The 23,463-nt window shown below is 41.8% G+C and overlaps 1 protein-coding gene across 1 annotated transcript in view; it reads left to right on the top strand.

Annotated features, from left to right (window-relative positions):
• TESK2 (testis-specific kinase 2) overlaps nt 1-23,463 on the top strand; it is a 91,376-nt gene that overhangs the window by 5,844 nt on the left and 62,069 nt on the right. The window contains exon 2 of the mRNA XM_015408291.1: nt 8,881-9,187. Within this exon, the coding sequence (XP_015263777.1) occupies nt 8,966-9,187 (222 nt within the window). The 5' untranslated portion in view covers nt 8,881-8,965. The remainder of the gene's footprint in view (nt 1-8,880; nt 9,188-23,463) is intronic.

Raw genomic sequence — 23,463 nt, 5'->3', positions numbered from 1 at the left:
ATTTGGCAGTGGCTGCTACCTGGGCCTCCATTGTTAGTGAGGCATCCGTTTTCAAGCATCTGCCTTCATCATAGGAGCCTCTTAGAGTGTTCTGGGAATGGCCCCAGCCCATGGCAGTCACTTTTGGTGGTGCCCACTATCCTTTCTAAAAAATTATAGAAGTGGCTGCAGGCCCAAGGATCCTTGGCCCAGCCTAGTTCCTTTGAGAAGAAGAAGAGAGAGGTTGAGAGCAGTAGTGTTTTTCTGGTTTCAGAAGTACAGCGTCTTTGAACATGGAGGAACCATTTAGCTGCTTTGGCAGATCAGAGGGGCTTCAGTGGGCAGAGCTGGGGTGAAGCAGGTAGGAGAAGCTTAGAGAAGATACAGTGAAAGCTGAGAAGAAGTTGCAGTGAAAAGTGGCTTTGTAGGAGGACCTTTTTGGAGCTGGTGCTCATGGTGTACAAGCTTTTGCCTTAACTGCAGTAGTTAAAGATGTAACATTGCTGGAAGTTTTAAAGCTGTAGTGAAACCTGGAAATTTACGGAAAATGAACTTTACATTATCTGATCTAAATCTTACAGCTCTAAGAATGAAAAATACATTGTTTTGTTTGTTTATTTAAACAATTTCTAACCTGCCTTTTTCCAAATGGACCCAAATGTTTGGTATGCAGGGGTTCATTTTATCTAAGCAGTAATAACCAGTATAATCAGAATTAGAGATGGAGCAGCAAGCTGACATATCCTAAAACAGCTTAAGCACATCTTAGTTTAAGCACATTTTAGTTTTTACCAATTAGGAAAATAAGGAGACTGAAACCAAAACAACACTGTACTAAACAAAAGGAAGGTTTGTTATTATTGCTATTATTATTTGCCCTCCTTGCCATATACTCAGCATTATTCAAAATCAGTAGAAACTGATATTTTGAAAAAGCTCAGAAAATACACATTACTGTTGATTTTCAACCATAGTTACAGGAATCTTTAATAGTTCAAAGTGCTTTGACAGTGCTTCTGTCACACATTCTCTTACCACACTGTATATTGTTACATTGTGCTACATTTATTAACTCATGTATGTTCGAAGGGGGTAAAGGACAACTAAAACATTTTTTTTGGAACTTTACTTTAAACATTTCATTTTAGAAAAGAAAATATATCATAAGAGACATACATTTTCCACTGGAAAAAGTTGCAGAGGCAGAAAATAAACCTGCTGTTTCTCCTATTGTTTGTGTTTTGATTTTCCCTACCAAAGGTACATGCTCTCCCTGCTTGTTTGTCTTTCCATCTGATTTTCACATCTCTACAAGTAGGGAGATGTAGAACTTGGTTTTCTAGAGGCATCTTGAAAACCTAAGACAGAAGAATTAGAACTAGGTTAGGGGACAGGACAGGCAATTGTAACTATGTCCTTTGAACATGGTTATAGTAATTGAAACCTTAGTGTTATTGGCAGGAACACTGAAAGGATGAATCATTGCACTTTTGATTTTTTTTGCACACCTAAATAGGTTCTACATTTTAAAATACCAGTCTGTCTGGTGTGAGGCACAAATGTGAGACACCCTGGCTCCATGTGGAAAGTTAATGCCTGGTCAGTTTGCTGGGTTTAGACTTTCCTTTGCTAATGCAAGACATTAAATGACCTGTTTGTTTTAACACAACTTTTAATGATGTGAATTTCACCAAACTACTACAAAATCTAACCAACTGGCAGGCTCTACTTGCAGAATAGTAGGTGGTGAAGGAGATCATTTGCTGGGGATTGTTGGCTATGATTATCAGAAATATAAAGTATGATAGCACTAGCTAGAACCAACATTAATTGATTAATTTGAAGCAGCTTCATGTTGGAAAATATCAGAACTCAACATAGGGTTAAGTCTGATAATTTTTTACAGTGTTATGGAAATCTGTGTGTAGAAATTAGCCTTGTTTTACAGATGTAGGTAGAAGATATCTGTACATGATTTGTCCAGGCAATCTAGCAAGAGAGCTTCAGAACTCTGAATTCATCTTTTGAGTTCATTGGATAATGTGCACTAGGAATTGTGAAATGTAATAGTACTAGAAGAAATTCTCAACTACAAATATTTTAATCTAAAGTAAAGGTAAAGGTTTCCCTTGCTTGAAAGCTAATAAAATCTGACTCTAGGGGGTGGTGCTCATCTTCGTTTCCAAGCCAAAGAGTCAGCGCTGTCCCAAGATGTTTCCGTGGTCATATGGCCGGCATGACTAAATGCCAAGGTGCATGGAATGCTGTTACCTTCCCACCGAAGCGGTACCTATTTATCTACTTGCAATTTCTTGCTTTCAAACTGCTAGGTTGGCAGGAGCTGGGGCCAGAGACCAGAGCTCACTCCATCACACAGCACTAGGATCTTGAACTGCTGAACTACAGACCTTCTGAGCCACCGTGGCCCCTAGATATTTTAATCTACCACATTATAATTACACATGTTTTAAGAACAAGCAGATTTCTCAGATGTCAGTTTTATGGATTTACTAGGAATAAGACCTGTTGTGGAAATAAATACAAGGAGCTCTAGAAAGAGCCTCTGGGAGAGTGCCCTGGCCTTGGGTGCTCAGTGTCAATTTGCTGTGGTAACCTCAGCAGGGTATAATGACACAGAGTCCACCATTTTCCCCAGAGGAACTGATCTCTGCTACCTGAAGAGCAGTTGTAATTTTGAGTGATCTCCACGCCTCACTTGGACATTGGCAACAATGGTTCTTCCATGAGGAAATAGCTGGTTTGGAGGGTGGAGTTTATGGCATTGTACCTGTCTGAGGTCTGACCCCCTCCTCAAATTCTACCCTCTCCAGGCTCTGCCCCTCAAATCTCCCGGAATTTCCCAACCTGGAGGTAGCAACCCTATCTACTTCCCAGCCAACCATCAATCTACCTTTATCTGCCCCTCTGACTTCAGCTTTCCATCTCCTCCCCTTTCCCTCCTGGAGACCAGTTTTAATTCTGAGTGATCTCCAGCCCCCACCTGAAGATTGGCAAGAATGGTTCCCCAGAAGGGAATGGCTGGTTTGGAGGGTAAAGTCTATGGCATTGTATGTTTCTGAGGTCCCACCCCTCCTCAAACCCCACCCTCTCCAGGCTCCACACCTTAAGTCTCCAGGAATTTCCCAACCTGGATTTGGCAACCCTATCTCCTTCCCAGCCAAGCATCAACCTGCTGTTATCTGCCCCTGACTCTTCAGCTTTCTGTCTCCCCCCCCCGCAGCCTCTACTGTGCTCTGAAGCCCTGACCGCTATGTCGCATTGGCTGTCATAGGGAGGCCATCTCAGCAGGGTATAAGGACAAAGAGTCCACCATTTTATTCAGGGGAACTGATCTCTACCATCTGGAGAGCAGTTGTAATTCTGAGTGATCTCCAGTCCTCACCTGGAGATTGGCAAAAATGGTTCCCCAGAAGGAAAAGTATTCTTTCTCTGCAATGGGTACCAAAGCAGCTTACATCATTCTCCTCTCCCCCTTTTGACTTGCACAACAACCCTATTTTACTGATAGAACCAAGCTTGGTTGCCTAGCAATGTTCACAGTTTATTCTGACAGGAAAGTGGCCAAGCTGGCAGTGGGCAGGGGAGGGGTTATGCTGAAAGTCTGTGACTGGTCTGAAATCACAGCCTCCACAGCAAGAACCTGGGTCTGGCAGACCCTGCTCTGAAGCGCTAACTCCTATGCCCACAGTAGCCAACCTCCAGATGGAGCCTGAAGATCGCTGGCTATCACAACTGAAATCCAGACAACAGATTTCCCCCCTCCCCGGAGAAAATAACTGCTTTGGACGTTGGCCTTTATGGCATTCTATTCAGCTAAGGCCTCTCCTCTCCCTTCCCAAAACTCTGGCTTCCTTAGACACAGAATATCCAGGAATTTCCCAACCTGGAACTGGCAACCCTAGTTAGGACTGGCCCCAATGAGTTACTCACAACAGCCACTGCGGGAAAAGTTAGTCCCACAGAGGAGCCAAGCAGAAGAAGTGCCAGTGCTTCTGACAGGGAACAGTGGCTGAAGGGGGAGTGGGTGGGGAAGAGGAGCCAGACCCAGCACCTGGCCAATGGCACGTGAGTACTCTTGAGTGGCAGCTGACAGGCCAATGGCTGAGGGAGCGCATTGCACAGCCAATGGGAGAGCTAGAAAGCGCCACTCCACTTCACAATTATATATAAGAAGAGATTGTATTTACTTGGCTTTGAATGTGTCATACGTATACTTTTCATAGTGGTGTTTTCTAGTATCCCATAGTTTCTGCAATATTTTTTTTAAATTTAACATATATTAAAAACACTTTACCAGCTGCTTAGGTTGAGTATCTTGGCACCTCTGCATGTCTACCATGTGCTTAGGTTGAGCTAGTTTTAAAGATTGCTGTAGCACTTGGCTTCAGTATATTTGAAAAGATCTGAAACTAGCTTCTAATTGTGTGGCCAACACTGTTGCAATTAGAGTTACCAAGTCCCCCGGGGGGCAGGGAAACCCTCGCCCAAGAGGCCCGTTCCCTGCCGGCATGGATCGGGCTGCCTGGGGGACCCCACCCCCAAAGCGCACAACGTGCCCACCGTGAACACATCACCTGGAGGTGACGTATTCGCGTCGGGCTTGTTGCGTGGGGACACTCTATCATCTGAGGGAAATTTCCCTCGAATGATTGTGCCCCTGCCCCCAACGTAATTACGCCACTTCCAGGTAACGTGATTGCGGTGCGCACGAAGCGTGTGTACCAGGACACTCTAGGGGACATCCAGGAGTACCCCCACTATTCCAAAGGTACAACTTGGCAACCCTAGTTGCGATGAGTGTGTGGCTGTTGTGTGAAGTTATTGGATCATGCCTTTGACATCACAGGTGAGAAGAACTAAGACATCCACTCTTTGTATAAATGCTTTATGATGGATGCTTGGCAGATATCACTGTGAAGGCTTTGGCATCACGTTGGATTTGAAAGTCCTGTAAAGAATATGCATTTACCAGATGTTATTTCCAAGGTGTTTACTGATTTCCACATTTTTGGTAGAAAATGATGGCTACAATTGTGTAGATGAAGGCAATATAAGTAACATTCCCCCAACTCTTCAAGATTATTTTTTATGCACAAACATGTACATGTTCAAACTTGTCTGTGTTATATTACATTACAAAAACAGTCTTGAGCTAGTTTGGAGCCTTGAGGCTTTAAAATAACCTCATAGTTTGGTCCAAGAGTTGACCTAATTTCATGAGTACTTGAAAAGGTTGCATAAGATTAAGTAGAGAATCCTAGATTATTGTATAGCAGGAGATGGGTAAAATGCATCTTAATGCTGCTTCTTTTCTGTAGAGGTTCAAAAGCAAGTAATTGCTTCTGTGAACCACATTTTAATGAAATGAATGCAAACTTATACTAGTTCCTTTAACAGATCTTCTCAGTAAGGCGCAAACCACGAACTGAAGCAGATAACACATGCCCAAGTGATCCAAAGGAGTGCACAGCTGGGCTGTGAATATGAAATAATACTGGTTAGTTATTTTGGCCTGAAACAGTATGTGTTTGACTCTAGCTTCCTCTCTGAAATAGCTGATTGGCAAAATTTTAGTATTTTTGCAAAACATGTGCTTCACATGTGCCATTTCAGTTGTTGGATTACAAAGAGGAGCTTGAAATACTGGACTGGTTTGTGTATGCAATTCCCCATCCAGTTGGAGATAACATGCATGGAAGTCCTCTTCTATGTCAACGTGCATGGAAGTCCTCTTCAATGTCAGTAGTGACCTTAGCTGGCCTGAGATGCAGAGCACTAGCATGCTCTGAAATTATTTTAAAATACATGAGACAACATAATGATTAAGAATTTAATTGAATAAAACACTTTGAAAGGTAGACAGTTGGCAACAGGAGCCAACTTAGACTAGGACACAGTTTAAAAAAATATTGAGTATGTCTTGAAACTCTTGCTTTGTCTGGCAGCTTGTCTATAGATAGTCTGTTTCTATTCTAAATAAAAACCATCAGAAAAGAGATCCAAAACATAAGTTTGTTAGAACATTCAAGAGTTATAGAGACGTTGTTTATACTTAATGCATTTTTAATCTTTAGGATAAATAAAACATGAGAATAGAGCGGTTTTGACCTGCCTCCTTTGTTTACATTATTTGGCTGACAAGAGAGTCAGTTAAATGTTACTAAACTTCATTAAGCATGTGATTTATTTATTTATCAAATTTCTACCCCGCCCTCCCAGCCAAAGCCGGCTCAGGGTGGCTTACATAAAAACAAATAAGTTACATTAAAACATGTTACAATTAAAACTGGCCAAAAAGACAGTATGTTAATTAGAAGTGTTTACATTTTGAATTGTGTATTTCTAACATTTTATATGAATATCTATATGAATATCTATGTACTAATAGCGACATGTGGGCCCCATCTGCAGATAACTAAATCTACGAATTGGGCCCACATTGACACTGAACAGATTCCCATGCAAACTTGGGGGACTTACCAGGTTTGCAGAAAAATCTGAAATAAAAAATAAAATATATGGGGGTTTAAATCCCTCCAAACACATTTTCTTGTCTGCACATATGCAGACAACACATTTAACATAAGAGAATGGAGCTGTTCCAGGCCTGGCCACAGCGGCAGAGGATGTCAGTTGCCATGCGTAATACTAGGTTGTGGGGTCTGGAGCTGCTTCATACTTGGCAATTGGGGGGGGGCATGGGATACCCCCTGCAATTATCACAGCCCCCACCACTGCATAAGGAGGGAATTGGATGTAGGGGATGCAGGAGTCCCAGCTGTCCCCCAGCTGGCAATGAGGGCGCCAGATGGTGGCAGTGGTGATGTGAGGTGAGAGTTGTGCTGGTCTGGCAGTGGCAACGATGGGGGAACCAATTTGATGTAGTGGTTAAGAGTGCAGACTCTAATCTGAGAGAACCGGGTTTGATTCCCCACTCCTCCACATGCAGCTGCTGGTGTGACCTTGGGTCAGTCATAAGTCTCAGAGCTGTTCTTTCAAGGGTAGTTCTCAAGAGAGCTCTCTCAGCCCCACATCTCACAGGGTATCTGTTGTGGGGAGGGGAAGGGGAAGGAGTTTGTAAGCTGCTCTGAGACTGTAAGTGAAGGACGGTGTATAAATCCAATCTCCTCCTCCTCCTCTTCCTCCTCCTCTTCCTCTTCTTCTTCTTGTTCCAGTGGGTGCTTCAGGACTGTACAACTGGATGTAAATTAGTTGTAGTAGATTTAGCTGAATAAATGGATTGTCTAATAAGCCAGACAATAAAATCCTTAGGTTTGTGTTATCTCTGAATCCCTTTTCAAAAAATCCTTTTCTGTGACACAATACAGATTTCCATAGTAAGGAGATGGGGAACCCCATGACCCTTCTTTCTTCTCCTCCTCCCACATGAATTCTGCCTTCCCCTTTTCAATGCTGAGTACTATGAACCAAACAAAACCTGTTGTTTAACTTAAGTCACAGTATTGCTAGTGTAGTAATACAATTATAACCTAAACTTTTTTTTGTTTTGTATTGAGCACTAGTTAACTGTTTGCCATGTGTTAGTTGTATCTAGCAGAACAGTGCACACAGGCACTTGGCACATAAATTTCTGCAAACCTATTTATCTTATGTTGCTTCTTATTCAATACCCTCTATGCCTGGGCCATTTTCTAGTTTCCTCCCCAAACCATATCTAACTAGGCTTTACCTGCCAGAGAGAAGGTACAGCATTTGATTACTGAGTTCCCACAAATGCAGTGATGGTTCCAGATACAGCTTAAATTATATTATGCCACATACACAACTTTACTCTGAATTCATTAACCTGAAATAACTACCATCCTTTGGTTTTTATTCCTGATCACTAATGTGGATTATTTATTCAAACTTGCTTTTGGTTATTCCTTCAGCCACGTTACCAATCTGGCCTATTCTCTGGCTCTTCCACCATGTTCTAATATATTGTTGTCTTCCCCAGCAGAAATTTTACACACACACACACACACACACACACACACACACACACACACCATATATATCCTGTCCCTCTAAGCACAGCCCAGGTTTCCTTTGCCCATTGCTTCAGACTCTTATAACATTCAGTTTGTTCTCAGCTTTCTCTCTTCTGATTCCTTTCCTAACCTCTTGCGGTCTATGTGCCTCCCTCTTTGCTACACTTTGCTGAAACTGCTCTTGCTAAAATAACTGATAGCCTTCATTGCAAATATAAAAGTCTGTATTCCACACGAGCACCGCAACCCTAGAGTCGGATTCGACTGACTTTCGAGCAAGGGAAACCTTTACCTTTACCTATTCTACCCCCACCTCCCAATTTCCTTATACCTTCTGCCTTGAATAGAGTTTGACTATTCTATACCAGTGTAGGTATGTGTTGTTTTTTTAAGATAAGCTGCAGAGAAGACAATGCCATTCATGTTAGTTCAGGCTTACAAACTAGTGCATCAGAGTTACTGACCCAATGTGTGAATGATTTGTTTGTGAACCAAAAGGAAAAAGGTCCAGTTTTGTGAAGCATGGCTTTGTGGTCACTGCGTGAGTAAAACTGGCTTCACAGGCCTAGAGGGACTTAAATGGGGGAGGGTCTTGGGGAGGCCCCAAGTTCAATCCCACGTGTTTCTGGTTAAAAGATTCAGGTGGTAGGTGTTTTGAAAGACCTCTGCCTGAGACCCTGGAGAGCCAGTGCCAGTCTGGTTAGATAGTACTGACTTTTAATTGATCAATAGTCTGATTCATTATAAGGCAGCTTCCTCTGTGTATGCAGATCATGTATTTTTCTCCCCATACCCTATGGTTATGCTTTTATATTTAAAGTGTGGCATTCTAATAGTTTGTGGAAGGAAAATAGTTCAACTATGTATCATTTTTTCATTTTTTTAGTATTCACCCAGAAAGAAGAAAAACAAAATGAGCACCTAAGATGTGAGAGATCAACTCCTTTCTAAAGGACCATATTGTTTGCAAGATGGATCGGAGTAAACGAAATTCAATAGCAGGATTCCCTCCACGCTTGGAACGTGTTGAAGATTTTGATGGGGGTGGTGGAGGCGATGGGAGCGTTTCCCAGATGGGCAGAGTTTGGACTTCTTCGTACAGGGCCTTGATAAGTGCCTTTTCAAGACTTACACGACTTGATGACTTCTCCTGTGAGAAAATCGGATCTGGTTTCTTCTCTGAAGTGTTCAAGGTGAGTGAGGAACTTTAATGATTCTCCCCTTTTGCCATTTTCATATAGTGTGTCTCCTCTTGTTTGCCGCATACAACTTTTGCCTATGCTTTGCTTAGGTCTATTGAGTGATAGGGAGTTTAAATGCCTTATGCATTCATTCCATTTACCTATAATAGGTCCCTAGGAAATTTAAGGCACAGTGAGATGGTTTGACAAGTCAATTTGCATTCAAACTGTGTTCATCTAATTTCATTTCATATCCATTAAATAATTCATGCATTTTAATATGTATGTGTTAGTGAACTTATGGGTTGATCAGAGTCTAGAGCACATCAAGTTCACAGGAGCAATTTTTCTTTTCCTTTGCACTAAAAAAATGTTGCTGAGGATTGGGAGATGTACTACAGTGTTACACAGTGGGCTGCATCAAAAAAAGGGGAAATCAGCCAAAATTGGCTTCCACTTCACTCTTGAATGAGTGTAGCAAAATTCATTCGTGAAACAAAAGTTAATGCACATCAGAGAAGGGGTGTCTTTGACTGATTTCCTTTTCTTGATGCTGCTTGGCACATTGTTCTGAAGAGTTCCTGACTTTCATCACAGGCGTTTTGGCAAGTGTTGGGTGGTGCTGGGGGAAGGGGAAGGTGGTAAACATTCTACTAACTTTGTTAGCAGATGCTTGGATACAACACTGTGTCTTTAGCAATCAGGTTTGTGGAAGAATATAAATTTACTAAAATATGTTTTGAATTGTTTAGCCTGCTGTTATGAAACTTAACTAAAGGGGCTTGCATCTAGGGTGAAAGCCCTATATCTCATCCTTTTTCTTTTGCCTTCCCTCCCCTGTGAAATTAAGAGTGGTTCCTGGGGGAGGGATTTTGCTCTGGAAAATGGGGAGGGGGCTTAAAGATCAGCTTTCTTGGTAACAGTTCAAGTTAGTAGTCATGTAGAGCTGCTTTTGGTGGGGAAAGAAGCAGGGGATCCACAGTTGGACCTCCTACATCTTATTTTGGCGGTAAAACTTTTTATTAAAGACAATACCATTTATTTATAAAATGAGGCAGAAATTAGTCACTGGTAGGCAGGAACAACAATGCATATCTAACTTCCTGTACATGTCAGATGCAGATAGAATTAGTATCTAAACCGAGACTTTGCAGAAGAACACTATTTCATGGTCTTCAAGTCAACTTTCCCCAGCAGTCTGTTCAATAATATCCCAGTGTTTTGGTTTTTTAAAATTTTGCATCACTTATATCCTGCCTTTCTCCCCAATGGGGACTCAAAGTGGCTTGCATCATTCTCCTCACCTCCATCTTATCCTTACATCAACCCTGTGAGGTAGGTTAGGCTGAGTGTGTGTGACTGATCCAAGGTCACCCAGCAAGCTTCCATGACAGGGTGGGAATTTGTGCCTGAGTCTCCCAAATCCTAGTGTCAACAGAAACCATGCCTACTGACCCCATGTTATAGACAAAACATAAACTGATGGAAGTCAGAGAGAAGACTGGACTTCCTGGGGAAATTGCTATTAGCTAATCTTGCAACCTGCCCTTTTAGTTGAGAGAATTACTTTCTTAGGCACTTTTTAGTATCTGATTGATCAGGCAGAATTTTTTTGAAGTATGGCTCTTGCTAAGTTTTCAATTACAGTTGAAAGTTCCAGGGAAAAGTAATCCTAATTCAGGGATTTCTGGGATATCTAAGCAAGAAATCAATCTTATTTAGCTAGATAATTTGGGAAAATAAGCAGTACTCGGATTACAACACTTTTTAGAAATACGTGCAAAGATAAAAGGGAAGAAAGGAAAACAATGTAAGCCACTGTGGGTCCCCATTGGGGATGAGGTGGCACAAGACACTCAGCCGTCCCTTTGTGTCTAACTGGCAAGCCAGAGTATGCCCAGTGGTTCTCTCTACCCATCAGATGATGGAGAGAGTACTTTGTTCACAAAGCTTACCTTTAACGAGGTCTAGGGAGTTTCAGGGTTGCTGCATAACAGTTTCAGGAACTCTGGTCATGATTTGCTGCACACATACCACATTTTAACGTGAATATACTGCTTTAGCTGCCTTCCTTTGTTTCAGCCCTTGCTGAAACTGCTATAATGAATTTGCTCCTCCTAAAGCCAGACCTCTGGCTTAGGCTTGTATAATAATTGTATAGTATAGTCATGGATACTTATAATGCATGGCTTCCTTGTAGTCCAAAAGGGAAGAATGCTAGTCCTTAACCATATTTTAGCTATGTATAGAATTTGTGATCTTGTCTGAGTGAAGTTCTTAATTGTTCTTGCAGTCCTGTCCCCCTGGTCTGGTCAATCAGATGTGTGCCATAAATTCTGTACTCAGTGCTTAATTCCCAGGTGTACTGGGGCCCAGTTCGGATTTCCATGGACCTGATCTGCACAGTGGTTTAAAAGGATAATTGCTTGGAATGTCTTTGGGCTTCCAGTGTAGCCTGTTCTGAAAGGAACACTGCAACTTGCAGTGTGCAAGTGGTTCACTTTCAGCAACATCTGTGCCTTTCCTTTTTTTTTCTTGTTCTAGGCAAGTGTTTTGATGCGGATGACACTTGTGGCTTTCCCCATCTGCATGAAATGTTATTAGTTCTTCTGTGGGGGAGGAGGGAAGGGGAAGATTGAATTAACACAGGAATTAAGACAGCTAAAGGTAAGGGTGAAACAGGAATAAATGAAAAGAAAGGATGAAGCAGCAGCTGCTGCTGCTGCTGGAGGATATGGCATAAGAAGATAAGATCAAGCCTGTAGCCAAAAATCTTGTAAAACAGGGAAATGAATCCATTGAACTGGTACCATCTTAAGCTGGCATGCTTGTATTCATACATAAATAAAGTGATGCATTAGGCAGAAATGTTTGTTTTTATTATGTTTACTAATGTACATCTAAAATAAAAATGTATTCCTTCACCATAAGCCTTTCACAGGTAACAAGATTACATGATGGGAAAGTTAAACATTTAAATTTTAAGGATTTGTGTACCATTTATGTATTGCTATAAGTGTTTTTCAAAGCTTAGAAACCTGGCAGAGGGTTATCTGTGCATTCCGGGATGTTAGTGCTTGTGAAATGTTTACCAGTGTTGGCCTTTCTGTTAATAATCTCCACACAAAACTGACACCGCAGCCTGTTAACATGTTTGTTTTTCTTAATAAAAATCAGTAGCAGAACTGAAAATATGTAAGAATTTGTATATGGGCTAGATTGTGAGCCTATTAATGTTTAAGTGATAAAGTAGTTGTCTTCCTCTAATACACCCTGCTCTCAAAAGTAAAGGTGGGGGGAAAGAAAGGAAAATAATGGTGGCTCAAGTGGTTAAGACGCTGAACTACAGGCTGTAGAAGGTCAGTAGTTCAGCGGTTCAAGACCCGGGTGCCGCAAGACAGAGTGAGCTCCTGTCTCTAGTTCCAGCTCCTGCCAACCTAGCAGTTCGAAAGCAAGAAATTGCAAGTAGATAAATAGGTACCACTTCGGTGGGAAGGTAACAGCGTTCCGTGCGCCTTGGTGTTTAGTCATGCCGGCCACATGACCACGGAAACGTCTTCGGACAGCGCTGGCTCTTCGGCTTTGAAACGGAGATGAGCACCGCAACCCTAGAGTCTGATTCGACTGGCTTTCGAGCAAGGGATCCTTTACCTTTACCTATCTTGAAGTTAGAAAGTCCAGTACTGATCCTAAGGTTCTTACCATGCTTAAAAGGCCATAGGTGTCAATAAAAATGTGAATAGCTTTGTAGATTTGTTAGAAAACAATCCAATAGCACTTTAATTTTAATTTAAATTGATGTACAAAAATATAAAAATACATTGAGTGACAGGGTTTCTGCAGACACCAAGAATTTTAGTCCTCCTTTCTCATTCTCCCTTATGAGTGCTTGGTGAAACTTAAAGCTTGTCCAAAGATTTTTTGTGTCCTAGCTGAACTATGATTTCGGCATCTGTCCCTCCTTCATTAGAGAAAAGCGTGAGGGGAGTCTAGAATGAATGTATTACTTACTAAGCAATGTAAAAATAAGAATAGACAAGCTGTTCAAAAGTCTTCCATGCTCCATCATGGCAGCTGTGTTCAGTCATGAAGTCAACAGACATGAAGATATTCTAGAAGCCAGTTAATGGCCAAACGTCCCTTCAAGTCACCATTGTATATGGTTATCTGGAAACAGCAGAACGAACCTGTCGGTCGGGGTGATAGGACTTGTGATCTGAGAGGCACAGCAATTGGCTGGCTGGGCTTTGGGAATTGGAAAGCAACAGTACCCATATTCAACTAGGACCCCTTGGTAGGCAGCTACTCCTGTGCCTGGAGTCCTCAGCTGAGTTTACTCCATATGGGTATTCTCTGTTTCCTGGACAGTGGCAATAACATCATAATTCTGTTTTATTCTGTTTCTGAAGAAGCAAGGCAGCAGTCGCATGCTCCAAGAGCAGCAACAATGACAGCAAGATTGCTGTGCTGAAGGAGCAGGTCCCAGGTTAGAGTAGTGTAAGGTGGGAGTAGCTATTCCATGACCAGCTGTCTTCATAACTCTGTGCAGCAGCCCCTCACTGCAATCTGGAGGAGTTCACTTCCAGTTACCACCAGGAGACCAGCCAGAACAAGTGAACAAGGCATGCAGGAGCAGCTGCTTCATCAGCCACTATCTTCACTAGTTTATCTGACTTGCAAAGGCAGAAGAATGTTCAGGTGACAGGCAGTGGCAGTGCTACTAACCAACCTATATGGTTAAGTTTAAAATGTGATGCTCCAAGCACCAGATGATGGCTCATCCCAATTTTTTCAGATGAGACTGTGCCTCTCTGTGCTTCTCTAGCTGTTAACCGGCTAAGACAGGCACTATGTACCAAGAGAAATCCATCAGGATTGGGAATCAGTGTGCACTTTAAAAGTGTAGAGCTTGCACCAAAATAGGTTCTTTAACTTGAGCCCTGACAGGCAACTTTTTAAAATGTCAGGTAAAAGCAAATAAGCTATTAAGTATTTAGCAAGACCATAGATAGAGATTCTTTGATCTGGGTACAGCGGCTTCTTGGTCATTCATTTGATAACCCCTCATTTCTACCTAAATCGGATACAGATGCTTCCAACTGCACAATCTTTCAGTAATGCTGAATTCACAATTTTAAAATAAAGCATTTTGGTGTGAGTAAAGTCAAATAACATTGCAAATATATGACTTAAGGAATACAGTGCTAATCTTAATAACAAGGGGGAAAATACTAATAGTGTCTTACTCTGATGTTTTGAGAAAATACCTTAATGAAAGAACAGAGATAACAGTGATTACTTAGTGGCAAACTCGGAGCTGAATTTAACCCAGCTTATGATTGTGGGCTTTACTGTGAATGCTTTGATCTGTTCACATTCTACTTGTGTTCTTGGATGCAGAGTTGGTAGCCCTGTATTCAGGAGGGTTAATAGTATTGTGCAAGCTTAGCTGCTAATGGGGAGGCAGAGCTTTTTTACATATATTGGCAGTTGGAATGTGAGGTTTACTGGTGTAAAACATCATGTAGCTGCAGCTGGTTTTGTGCTTCTTGTGTAAGTTTATGTGAATTTGCCCATGAGACTTGCCAGTACAAATTTCCCTCTTCTGTATGCCATAGTTTATAGTGGTGTAGGGCATTTTTTCCCTGAGCACTACTCACTGTTTTGGCCAATATGTGCAAGGGAAATAGTAGCTTTCTTCTGTTTCCCATAAGCACTGTGTTTAGTTATATAGATTTATTTATGAAGCAAGTTATTTTCCATTTTGTCTGCTGTATTTGTTTCTGTGTGATGTACAATTTCTGTGCTCGTCTTTATCTATTTACGGACTTACATAAGTGTAAAAAAGCACTTAGCCTGTTTGATGGTGCAAAAAAATCGAAGAAGTATTTAATTGTGGCTTTATACAACAGAGATAACTATGTGTGGTAACCAGGATAGATTTTTAAATAGGCATTGATTTTAGCATTCTCCCCAAGGGAGTGGATCTATAACTACGCGTTTGCATTGTGCATTATCAGTTACAAAGACATGCACTGTTGTACCGGCTAACAAAATCTACTGGAAACCTATGTGTTTGAAAATGAAATGAAGTAAAGTAGGCTTCAAGTAAAATCTTCTTATCTAGTGAAAATGAGGACAATATTATTTGCTCTCTGGTGTAATGTATTCCATTTTGGTCCTTCCCACAAAGTGAGTTGTGACAAAACATAGCAATTTGTATAAATCTAATTCATTCTCATTTTGTTAAATGTAAATACTTAAGACAAGGAAAATAAGAGTCTTAAAATGCTTTCCCCCTCAACTTGTTCAGTAACAATAAACTATCTCTGAATCCCAGAGCCATGGGGCAACATCAGGGGAAGGCCTTGGCCTCTATGCCCTGTTGTTTGCCCTCCAGAGGAACTGCTTGGCCACTGTGTGAAACAGAATGCTGGACTAGATGGACCACTGGTCGGATCCAGCAGGGCTCTTCTTACGTTCTTAACAATCTATAAATAAGTATGTCGAAGAGTTGGGGGGGGGGGGGGGGGGGGGGGGGATGGTGTTTTCCAGGGGAAAAAATGGAAATTTTCAGAAAAATGATGCAATATTACTGCTCTTTACAGATTGAAAGTCACTCTGTTACTTTGGGAACATAAAATGCAGTGTGCATAAATTGGCTTGGCTTAAACGTATCATGTCTGATATATTGAAAGTACAGCTTATTCAGAAAATAATAACAAATTGTATTTACTTTTTATAATTTTATTTTTTGTTACAAATGGAACTACAAGGTCCTAAAATGTAAAGAACACCTGAACTATAAGGAACCTCTTTTGCCAGTTTATGAGAGCAGGCAAACAAACCACCAAACCGCCAATAAAAACCGAAGAAACTATCAACATAACAAAACTAAGAATCCTCCTCCTCCTCCATAGTACAAACAGCTGAGAGGACAGAAACGGATCCACCAGCTATACCAACAAGATGAAGCCCACAAGCAAAAAGGAATTTAAAACCGTTTTCCTTCTCTTGTGACAACTGCAGTGCTCCCTAGAGACAGAAATGAATCTTTCTCTTGCATTTGAGAATTGTATCCTAAGTATTTTCTCAGTATTTGAATTGTATTCCAGCATTTGCTCATCCTCAGTGTTACAGGAATTGCAATGGTTTGATACTTTACATGGTCTCACATAAAACCCGTGGCTAGGAGGGGGTGCGATTGTCTGCACTCCCCACAGAATCCTTGTGAGGGGTTCCAAGCTATGGGGCGCTAGATGGCTGCTCCTCCGGCAACAAAGCTGGCAAGGGGGGGGGCATCCATACCCTGACGGTCCTGCTACGCAGTTTCCAGATGGAACTAGAAGCGCACACCAGATCAAGCGCCGGGTGATTTAGCGACTTTGCAACTTAAGCGACTTGGAAAGCGTATAACCATTGAACTGTGAGTTAAGGTGAAGTGAGAACATCGAAAAGAGCCAAAAGCCGCCCCGTGGGAAGCAAGGGGGGAGGACTCCCCTACGATAAGATAAACTGAAAGCGAACTCAATCGTAAAGGTGGGGGGGCAGGCTTTTAAAGTGAAACAGACTGAATTAAAAGATTTCTAAGAACTTACCAAGCATAACTGAGAACTTCAGAGACTGTGATAACTTTTGATAAAAAGTAAACAATTCCTCAAAAATGGCGCCTCGAAGAAAGACGAGAAGGAGAAGATAACAAAAGCTAAGCTCACCGGAAGTGCCATCCCAGCGAGTGTTGTGCCCAGACAGTGTTAGGCAAATTGCCTTAATTTCTTAATTAATATTGGGGAAATATGATTATTAATTGGCAATAGGCAAATTAGGGAGCAAACACGGTTGTATACAGAAGTCCCGCCTTTACTGTAGGTACCAGAAACAGACACGGAGACTGTATTCAATATAGTATAATGTCTTTTTACTGGAGAATATTTATCATTCAAACAATACACAAGCATGCAGATACATATACATATTTTAAGAAATAAAGATAGATCATAAGCACATTTGCATTAGCAGGACATTCATTGGTTGGGTAATATTTACCTGTTCTCATTGATTGAGCCGTTCCAATGGAAAAATGGAGGGGTTAGAAATAGAAGATGGGGAACACATGCTCTGAACCGGCAGAACCATGTGGACTCTAGCTGCAGATCTAGAGTTTAAAGGTGGAGGTAGGGTATTTGGATAGCAAGCTGGACATAAGAGGGTTAAAGCTTCGATAGGGGTCGTGGAGAGGGAGAGAGCGAGCATGTGGTTGAGTAGTACCTTTTATAATGTGAGGGGGGCAGGCTAGGCTGGCCACATCCCCCTGTGACACCTCCTGTTAGTCCGTCCCATAAAACATACTGTTGGTTGGAAGGAGAGGGGGAGGAGAGCCAGGGGTTGGTCAATATTGAGATCTAGAAACTTAGACTGGAGGCTGGCACCTGGATGCAGGTGATGTGCAGCTTTGCAGGTCTGGAGGGGGGGGGAGGGATTGCCTACATGTGCTGGAAGAAACTCCTAATGACATTTGGAGCTTTCTGTCCTCATGCTTGGGCATGGCATGGCATTATGCAGACAAACGAACTGGTCCATCTCATATCAGGTAAGAGGGCAGGTAACCTTGAAGAACCACTGGAACAGCAACTCAAAGGAAGGTTTTCTTCTCTCAGGTGTGCAGTCTCAACTAGCATCATATGAGGTCACCTTTCAATACAGTCCCTTAAGCATATCTTTGCATAGACAAATGGCAGAAACTGAAGCAGATACTTTACAAAATGACATTGATATGGTCTATAGATCATATACAGAATACATAAGGATTAACAATCTGCCAGGAGAAGTGATGGTGAGATTCTCTAGAAGAAATGTCAGAGATAAAATTCTTAAAGTGGCCAATGGAGTTACCCTGAAAATCAAAGGCAAAGAGATTAAGGTCTTAAAGGACATACCATTTGAAATAAGGAAGAAAAGGCGTAAATATAAAGACCTGGTCGCATTCTTACAAAAGAAACAAATTGTCTACAGATGGATTTTTCCCGAAGGGGTCATCTTTAAGTTTGGAAATGGAAAAGAAAAAATTGACACCCTGGAAAAAGCAAATGAATTCCTGCACCTGCACAGTTGTCCAACAGACAGGAAAGAAGAAGAAGACAAAGGCAGTCCTGAGAAGGAAGATGGAGCTGGAGTAGAGCCATCTTCAGGTGAAGAATCAGACTCAAATTTGGGGGCTCTGGCCCCAAAACAAGGCTACAGATTGAGGAAGCCAAAAGATAAAAAATGATTTGTTATTATAACTCTGAAGTTTAAAGAATGTTTAAAATAAGATTTCTTAGATGCTTTAAAAAGTCATAATAGACGATGTTCAAATTGGAGTGGAAGTTTGAAAGATGATGAACATGTTCAGTGAATTTATATGAATATTTAGCTATATAAGCTTGTAATCTTGTTAAAGCAGTATGACACCCTTTGGTTTTTAGAGGTTTCTTGCCTTTATCCTATAGTGTGTCGTCCCTCTCCCTTTTTTTCATGTAGTGTTTAGTTTTAGAAAATGCAATAAAAAAAATCCCCTTTGGGGGGCCAAAAAAAAAAAAAGGGAATAGTGAAAAGGAAGCTGAAGGGGAAACTCAAGTCAAATTTCTAGAAGATGCTTGGAAGCTATTTAAAACTATGCTGATTGAAGCTCAAATAGAATGCACCCCAAAGCTTAGGAAAGGGACTGCCAAGTCTAAAAGAAGGCCTGTGTGGTTAACAGTGCAAGTCAAGGAAACTAAAAAAAGTATAGAGGCTTCATGTAAAAAGTGGGAGATCTGCCCCAATGAATTTAAACAGGAGGGACCACAGGCTCTGGCAAAAGAAATATGTCAATAATTAAGCATGCAAAAAGAGATTTTGAGGAGCAGGTTGCTAAAAGCATCAAGGTAACAACAAACTTTTTAAATAATCTATCTGGAGCAGGAAACCAGACAGAGAAGCAATTGGGCCTTTGGATGACAAAGGAATAAAGAGATTGCTAAAGGAAAATGGGGAGGTAGCAAAGAAGCTCAATGCCTTTTTTCTGTGTTCACTGTGGAAAGTGTGGGGCATGTATCCATGCCACAGCTCCTAGTTTTAGGAAGGGAGTTTGAAGAATTGCCAAACTGAGGTGACCAGAGGTGATGTTCTGGACCTACTGGGGAAATGAAAATCCAGTAAGTCTTTAGTTCCTGACGGCATACACCCAAGAGTTCCTGATGGCATACACCCAAGAGTTCTTAAGGAACTCAGATGTGAGATAGTTGATCTACTAACTGGGTATGGCCATTGTTGTCCCCTTTTATACGAAGGGAAAGAAATTGAATCAAATTATAGACCAATCAGTCTTTTATATTAAATCAAATTATAGACCAATCAGTCTTTTAAGTACAAGTAAGCTCTGTACTAAACATCTGCTTGAAAATTTTTTGGATTGGTTAGAGCAGGAGCATATCATAGTGAAAGAGCAAGCAGGCTTTAGAGCTGGTAGGTCTACGCTAAATCATTGTTTGATATTACAACATCTTATTGAAAAATACGGCTCTGGAGAGCTAACGTCACTCTACACTGTATTTGTAGATGTAAAAGCAGTTTTGGACACAGTTTCTAGATTCAGGCTTTAGTGAAAATTAGAGGCTTCCACAATTGACAACGACTGCTTTTTCTCATCTGGGCCATTCATGAGCAAACTGCCCCTAGAGTTAGGTACAGTCATTTTGGGCATCTGACTGACCCCGTCCAAACCTCTAAGTTGAGTCAGGCAGGGTTGCCTCCTAGCCCCTCTTTTGTTCCTTTTTTACATCAATAATCTGGCAAATTTTATGTCAGATCTTGGATTTCATCCCCCTAAAGTGTTACTATACGTAACGTGGATGATGCCGTAATACTCTCTAGAACTCCCATAGGGCTGAAACGGGCTCTGAAAAAGTTCTCCCTTTACTGTGACACTGAACATCTTATAATCAATTATCAGAAAACTAAGGTTCTGACTTTCGGGAAAAACCCTAAGATAAGATGATGAGAACTTCAGGGGCATAAGCTGGAACAAGTTTCCAGCTTCAAGTATCGGTGCAGTACTGCAAGCTTCTGGCACCAATATAATGCATAGTAGTTGTGCCGCTGATGCAGGAGAGAAAACAGCAAATAGTATTTTGAAATTTCATTGGTCTTGACTTCCGGTTTGTGGCATGCCGCCATCAGAGGGCTCCCGGGCGATCTCCCGGAGAACCCCCGAGCCTCCTGGCCCCTAGCGGGAGGATTGGAGCATTCTGACCTCCTAAAGAGTCGTTTTGGAGGGACGCTCTTGTGCGGAGCTTGATTGAGTGCTCTTGGGTGCTGCAGCATCCAAGTAGACCCCTCATGACTCCAGAGCAGGTACCAGGAAGGGAGCGCTCATGGGCAGCCATTGAACATGGAGGCGCGATCAATCGATCTTCGGAGCTATACTCCAACTTTTGTTGTTGTTGTTCAGTCGCACATACTCCAACTAGAGAATCTCAACTAGCAACTATCATCTTTAACTGCTTGCTGTGAGTAACTGGAGTGCTCAACTTAACTATACTGTGGTAATTGCAAGATTCTTGGATGTTTGGGGATGCTATTTAAAATTTAAAAGACCTGAGAAAAGGGAGGCAGGTGGAGGACTACCCCCCCCCCCACTTTCGGCTTGGAAGTGCACCTCAGGCACTTTAAACATTGCAAAGCAAAGGAAATAGCTTGAATATACCTGGAAAGTTTGTTTCCTCTTTCTTTTAGTGGGAAATTTGTTTCTTCTTGTTTCTTCTTGGAAAGTTTGCTGGACTTAATGTTTACTAGCAATTAACTGAAGGATTTTATATGGATATCTATCTGGATGCAGTGGACTATATGTTACCTTAATTTTGTGGATTATTTCTAGTGGAAAATTTGTTGGGTTTTTTTTGAAAGCTTGCTGGCTTTGATATTTACTAGCAACTAACTGAGCTATTTTATATGGATGCCTACTTGGATGTAGTGGATTATTTTTTACCTTGACTTGGTGAATAATTCTGGGTTTTTACTTGGCATTTTTCTTCTTTCTGTTTTTCGTGTACCTGTTTAATGGAATTGCTTACTGGAATACCAGTCAATATTTTTCATTGGTAGGGTTCTTTTTTTCTCTCTGGAATGGTCAAGGGATTAGGGCTTGGAAGAAGCCTGAAGTCTTAAGAACTCTCAAGAGGAAATTAATGGTTTTTTAAAAAACATAACTTCTCCCTTGTGGATTACAATTTATATATCCATTTGTTGGTTTTTCTCTGCATTTTTGAACTATAAAACCTCATCTATATTTGAATCGGAATTTCTGACATCTTATATAATAAAAGTCTTTGAATTATAACTTTATCCCTGTGGATTTACAAATGATACCTTCCTGAAATATAACCTATATAATTTTTGGGTCAGTCTTAATATCTGGAATAATTGGTGTAAATCTGGAACTCTAGAATATTGACCCCACCCTGGCATTTGAACTAAGAACACTTGACATCTTGCAAGAAATTGTGAGTAAAAGGAGCAGGCATTTGGGGGGGGGGGAGAGAGCTAAAAACAGCTGACCTGTGTTGTTATTTCTATTGTGAGAATGATATATTGTGTGAACTATATGACTGGGACTTCTTTTGTTCAACTATATTTATTTTATTTATTTTATTTTATTTATACCCCGCCCTCCCCGCGAACGGGCTCAGGGCAGCTCACACAAGGCACCGAGTGCAATCAACATACAAAATATATAATACAAGTTTGAAAGTTAAAACAGATTAAAATCAATGCAATGGATGCACCTAAAATCTCCTTACTTGTTGTGTAGCGGGGGGGGGGGAAGGCAGCGCCTTCTCATAAGCCTGGTGGGAGAGCTCCGTCTTGCAGGCCCTGTGGAACTGTACAAGGTCCCGCAGGGCCCTGATCTCTTCCGGGAGCTCATTCCACCAGGTAGGAGCTGCCACTGAGAAAGACCTGGCCCTCGTTGCCGCCAGCTTGGCCTCCTTAGGGCCTGGGGGCACCATCCGGTGCTGTGACCCCGACTGAAGTGCTCTTTGGGGAATATATGGGGAAATGCGGCCCCTCAGGTAAGTCGGACCCTGGCCATGTAGGGCTTTAAAGGTAAGCACCAGCACTTTGAAGCAAATCTGGTATGCTATTGGCAGCCAGTGCAGCGCTTTCAGCACAGGTCGGATGTGCTCCCAGCTCGGGACACCCACCAACAACCTGGCCGCAGCATTCTGCACCAGCTGTAGCTTCCAGATTAGCGACAAAGGCAGCCCCATGTAGAGAGTGTTACAGTAGTCTAGCCTCGAGGTGACCATCGCATGGATCACTGTAGCTAGGTCATTGCGGTCAAGGAAAGGAACCAACTGCCGTATCAGCCGCAGATGATAAAAGGCTGATTTGGCAGTGGCCGCCACCTGGGCCTCCATCGTTAAGGTGGGGTCCAGGAGCACTCCCAAACTCCTAACCTCCGAAGCTGGCACCAAAGGTGCCCCATCGAAGGTTGGGAGTGGGAGCCCTAACCCCGATCCGGTCCGATTCAAGCACAGGACCTCCATCTTCGCCGGGTTTAACTTCAGCCTGCTCAGCCTGAGCCACCCAGCCACAGCTTGCAGGGCCCGGTGCAGATCTTCTGGGTTGGAGTCCGATTGGCCACCCAACATCAAATAGAGCTGGGTGTCATTCGCATATTGGTGACAACCCAGCCCATACCTCTGGTGATGGGTGATATTGTTTAACAATAAGATAAGGAGAAGTTGTGTCTCTGAAAATCAGAATTGTGGTTAAATTGTTTGGGAACAGAGAACATTGAGAGGCTTTCGAAGTAATGAAATAATTTTTTATATGTGTTGGCACTGACAAGGGGAAAGAGGGGAGGAGGGTCTGGGGAACTAATAGTGAAAAATGTCTTCTGGGTCAGCTAGACCCTCACCAAACATAATAAAATCAGCACCCCAAAACCCAATTAAGATGCCAAATCAAGAATTACATGGCACGATCAAGGAGGCAGTAAATAAAACAATTGAAAGCACAATCCCACAGGCCATAAGCAATGCACTACCAATGGTGATTGAGCCCCTGCAAGCAAAATTTGATGCTTTGGCATTGCAGGTGACATCTGAAACTTAAGAATATAAACAACAGATCCTGGAGAACATGCAACAAATAACCATATTAAAACAGTCTATCATACAGTTGCAGGAGAAGGTGGAAGAGACAGACCAGAGATTTCAAATTATGGAAGCCAAGCAAGATCTTCTAGAAGATTCTCTAATCAGATT

Source organism: Gekko japonicus, unplaced genomic scaffold (assembly GCF_001447785.1).
Source record: "Gekko japonicus isolate JY-2015 unplaced genomic scaffold, Gekko_japonicus_V1.1 scaffold258, whole genome shotgun sequence".
NCBI lineage: Eukaryota > Metazoa > Chordata > Lepidosauria > Squamata > Gekkonidae > Gekko > Gekko japonicus.
Note: the sequence above shows the minus strand (reverse complement) of the source record. Positions and strands in the feature narration are given on the sequence as shown.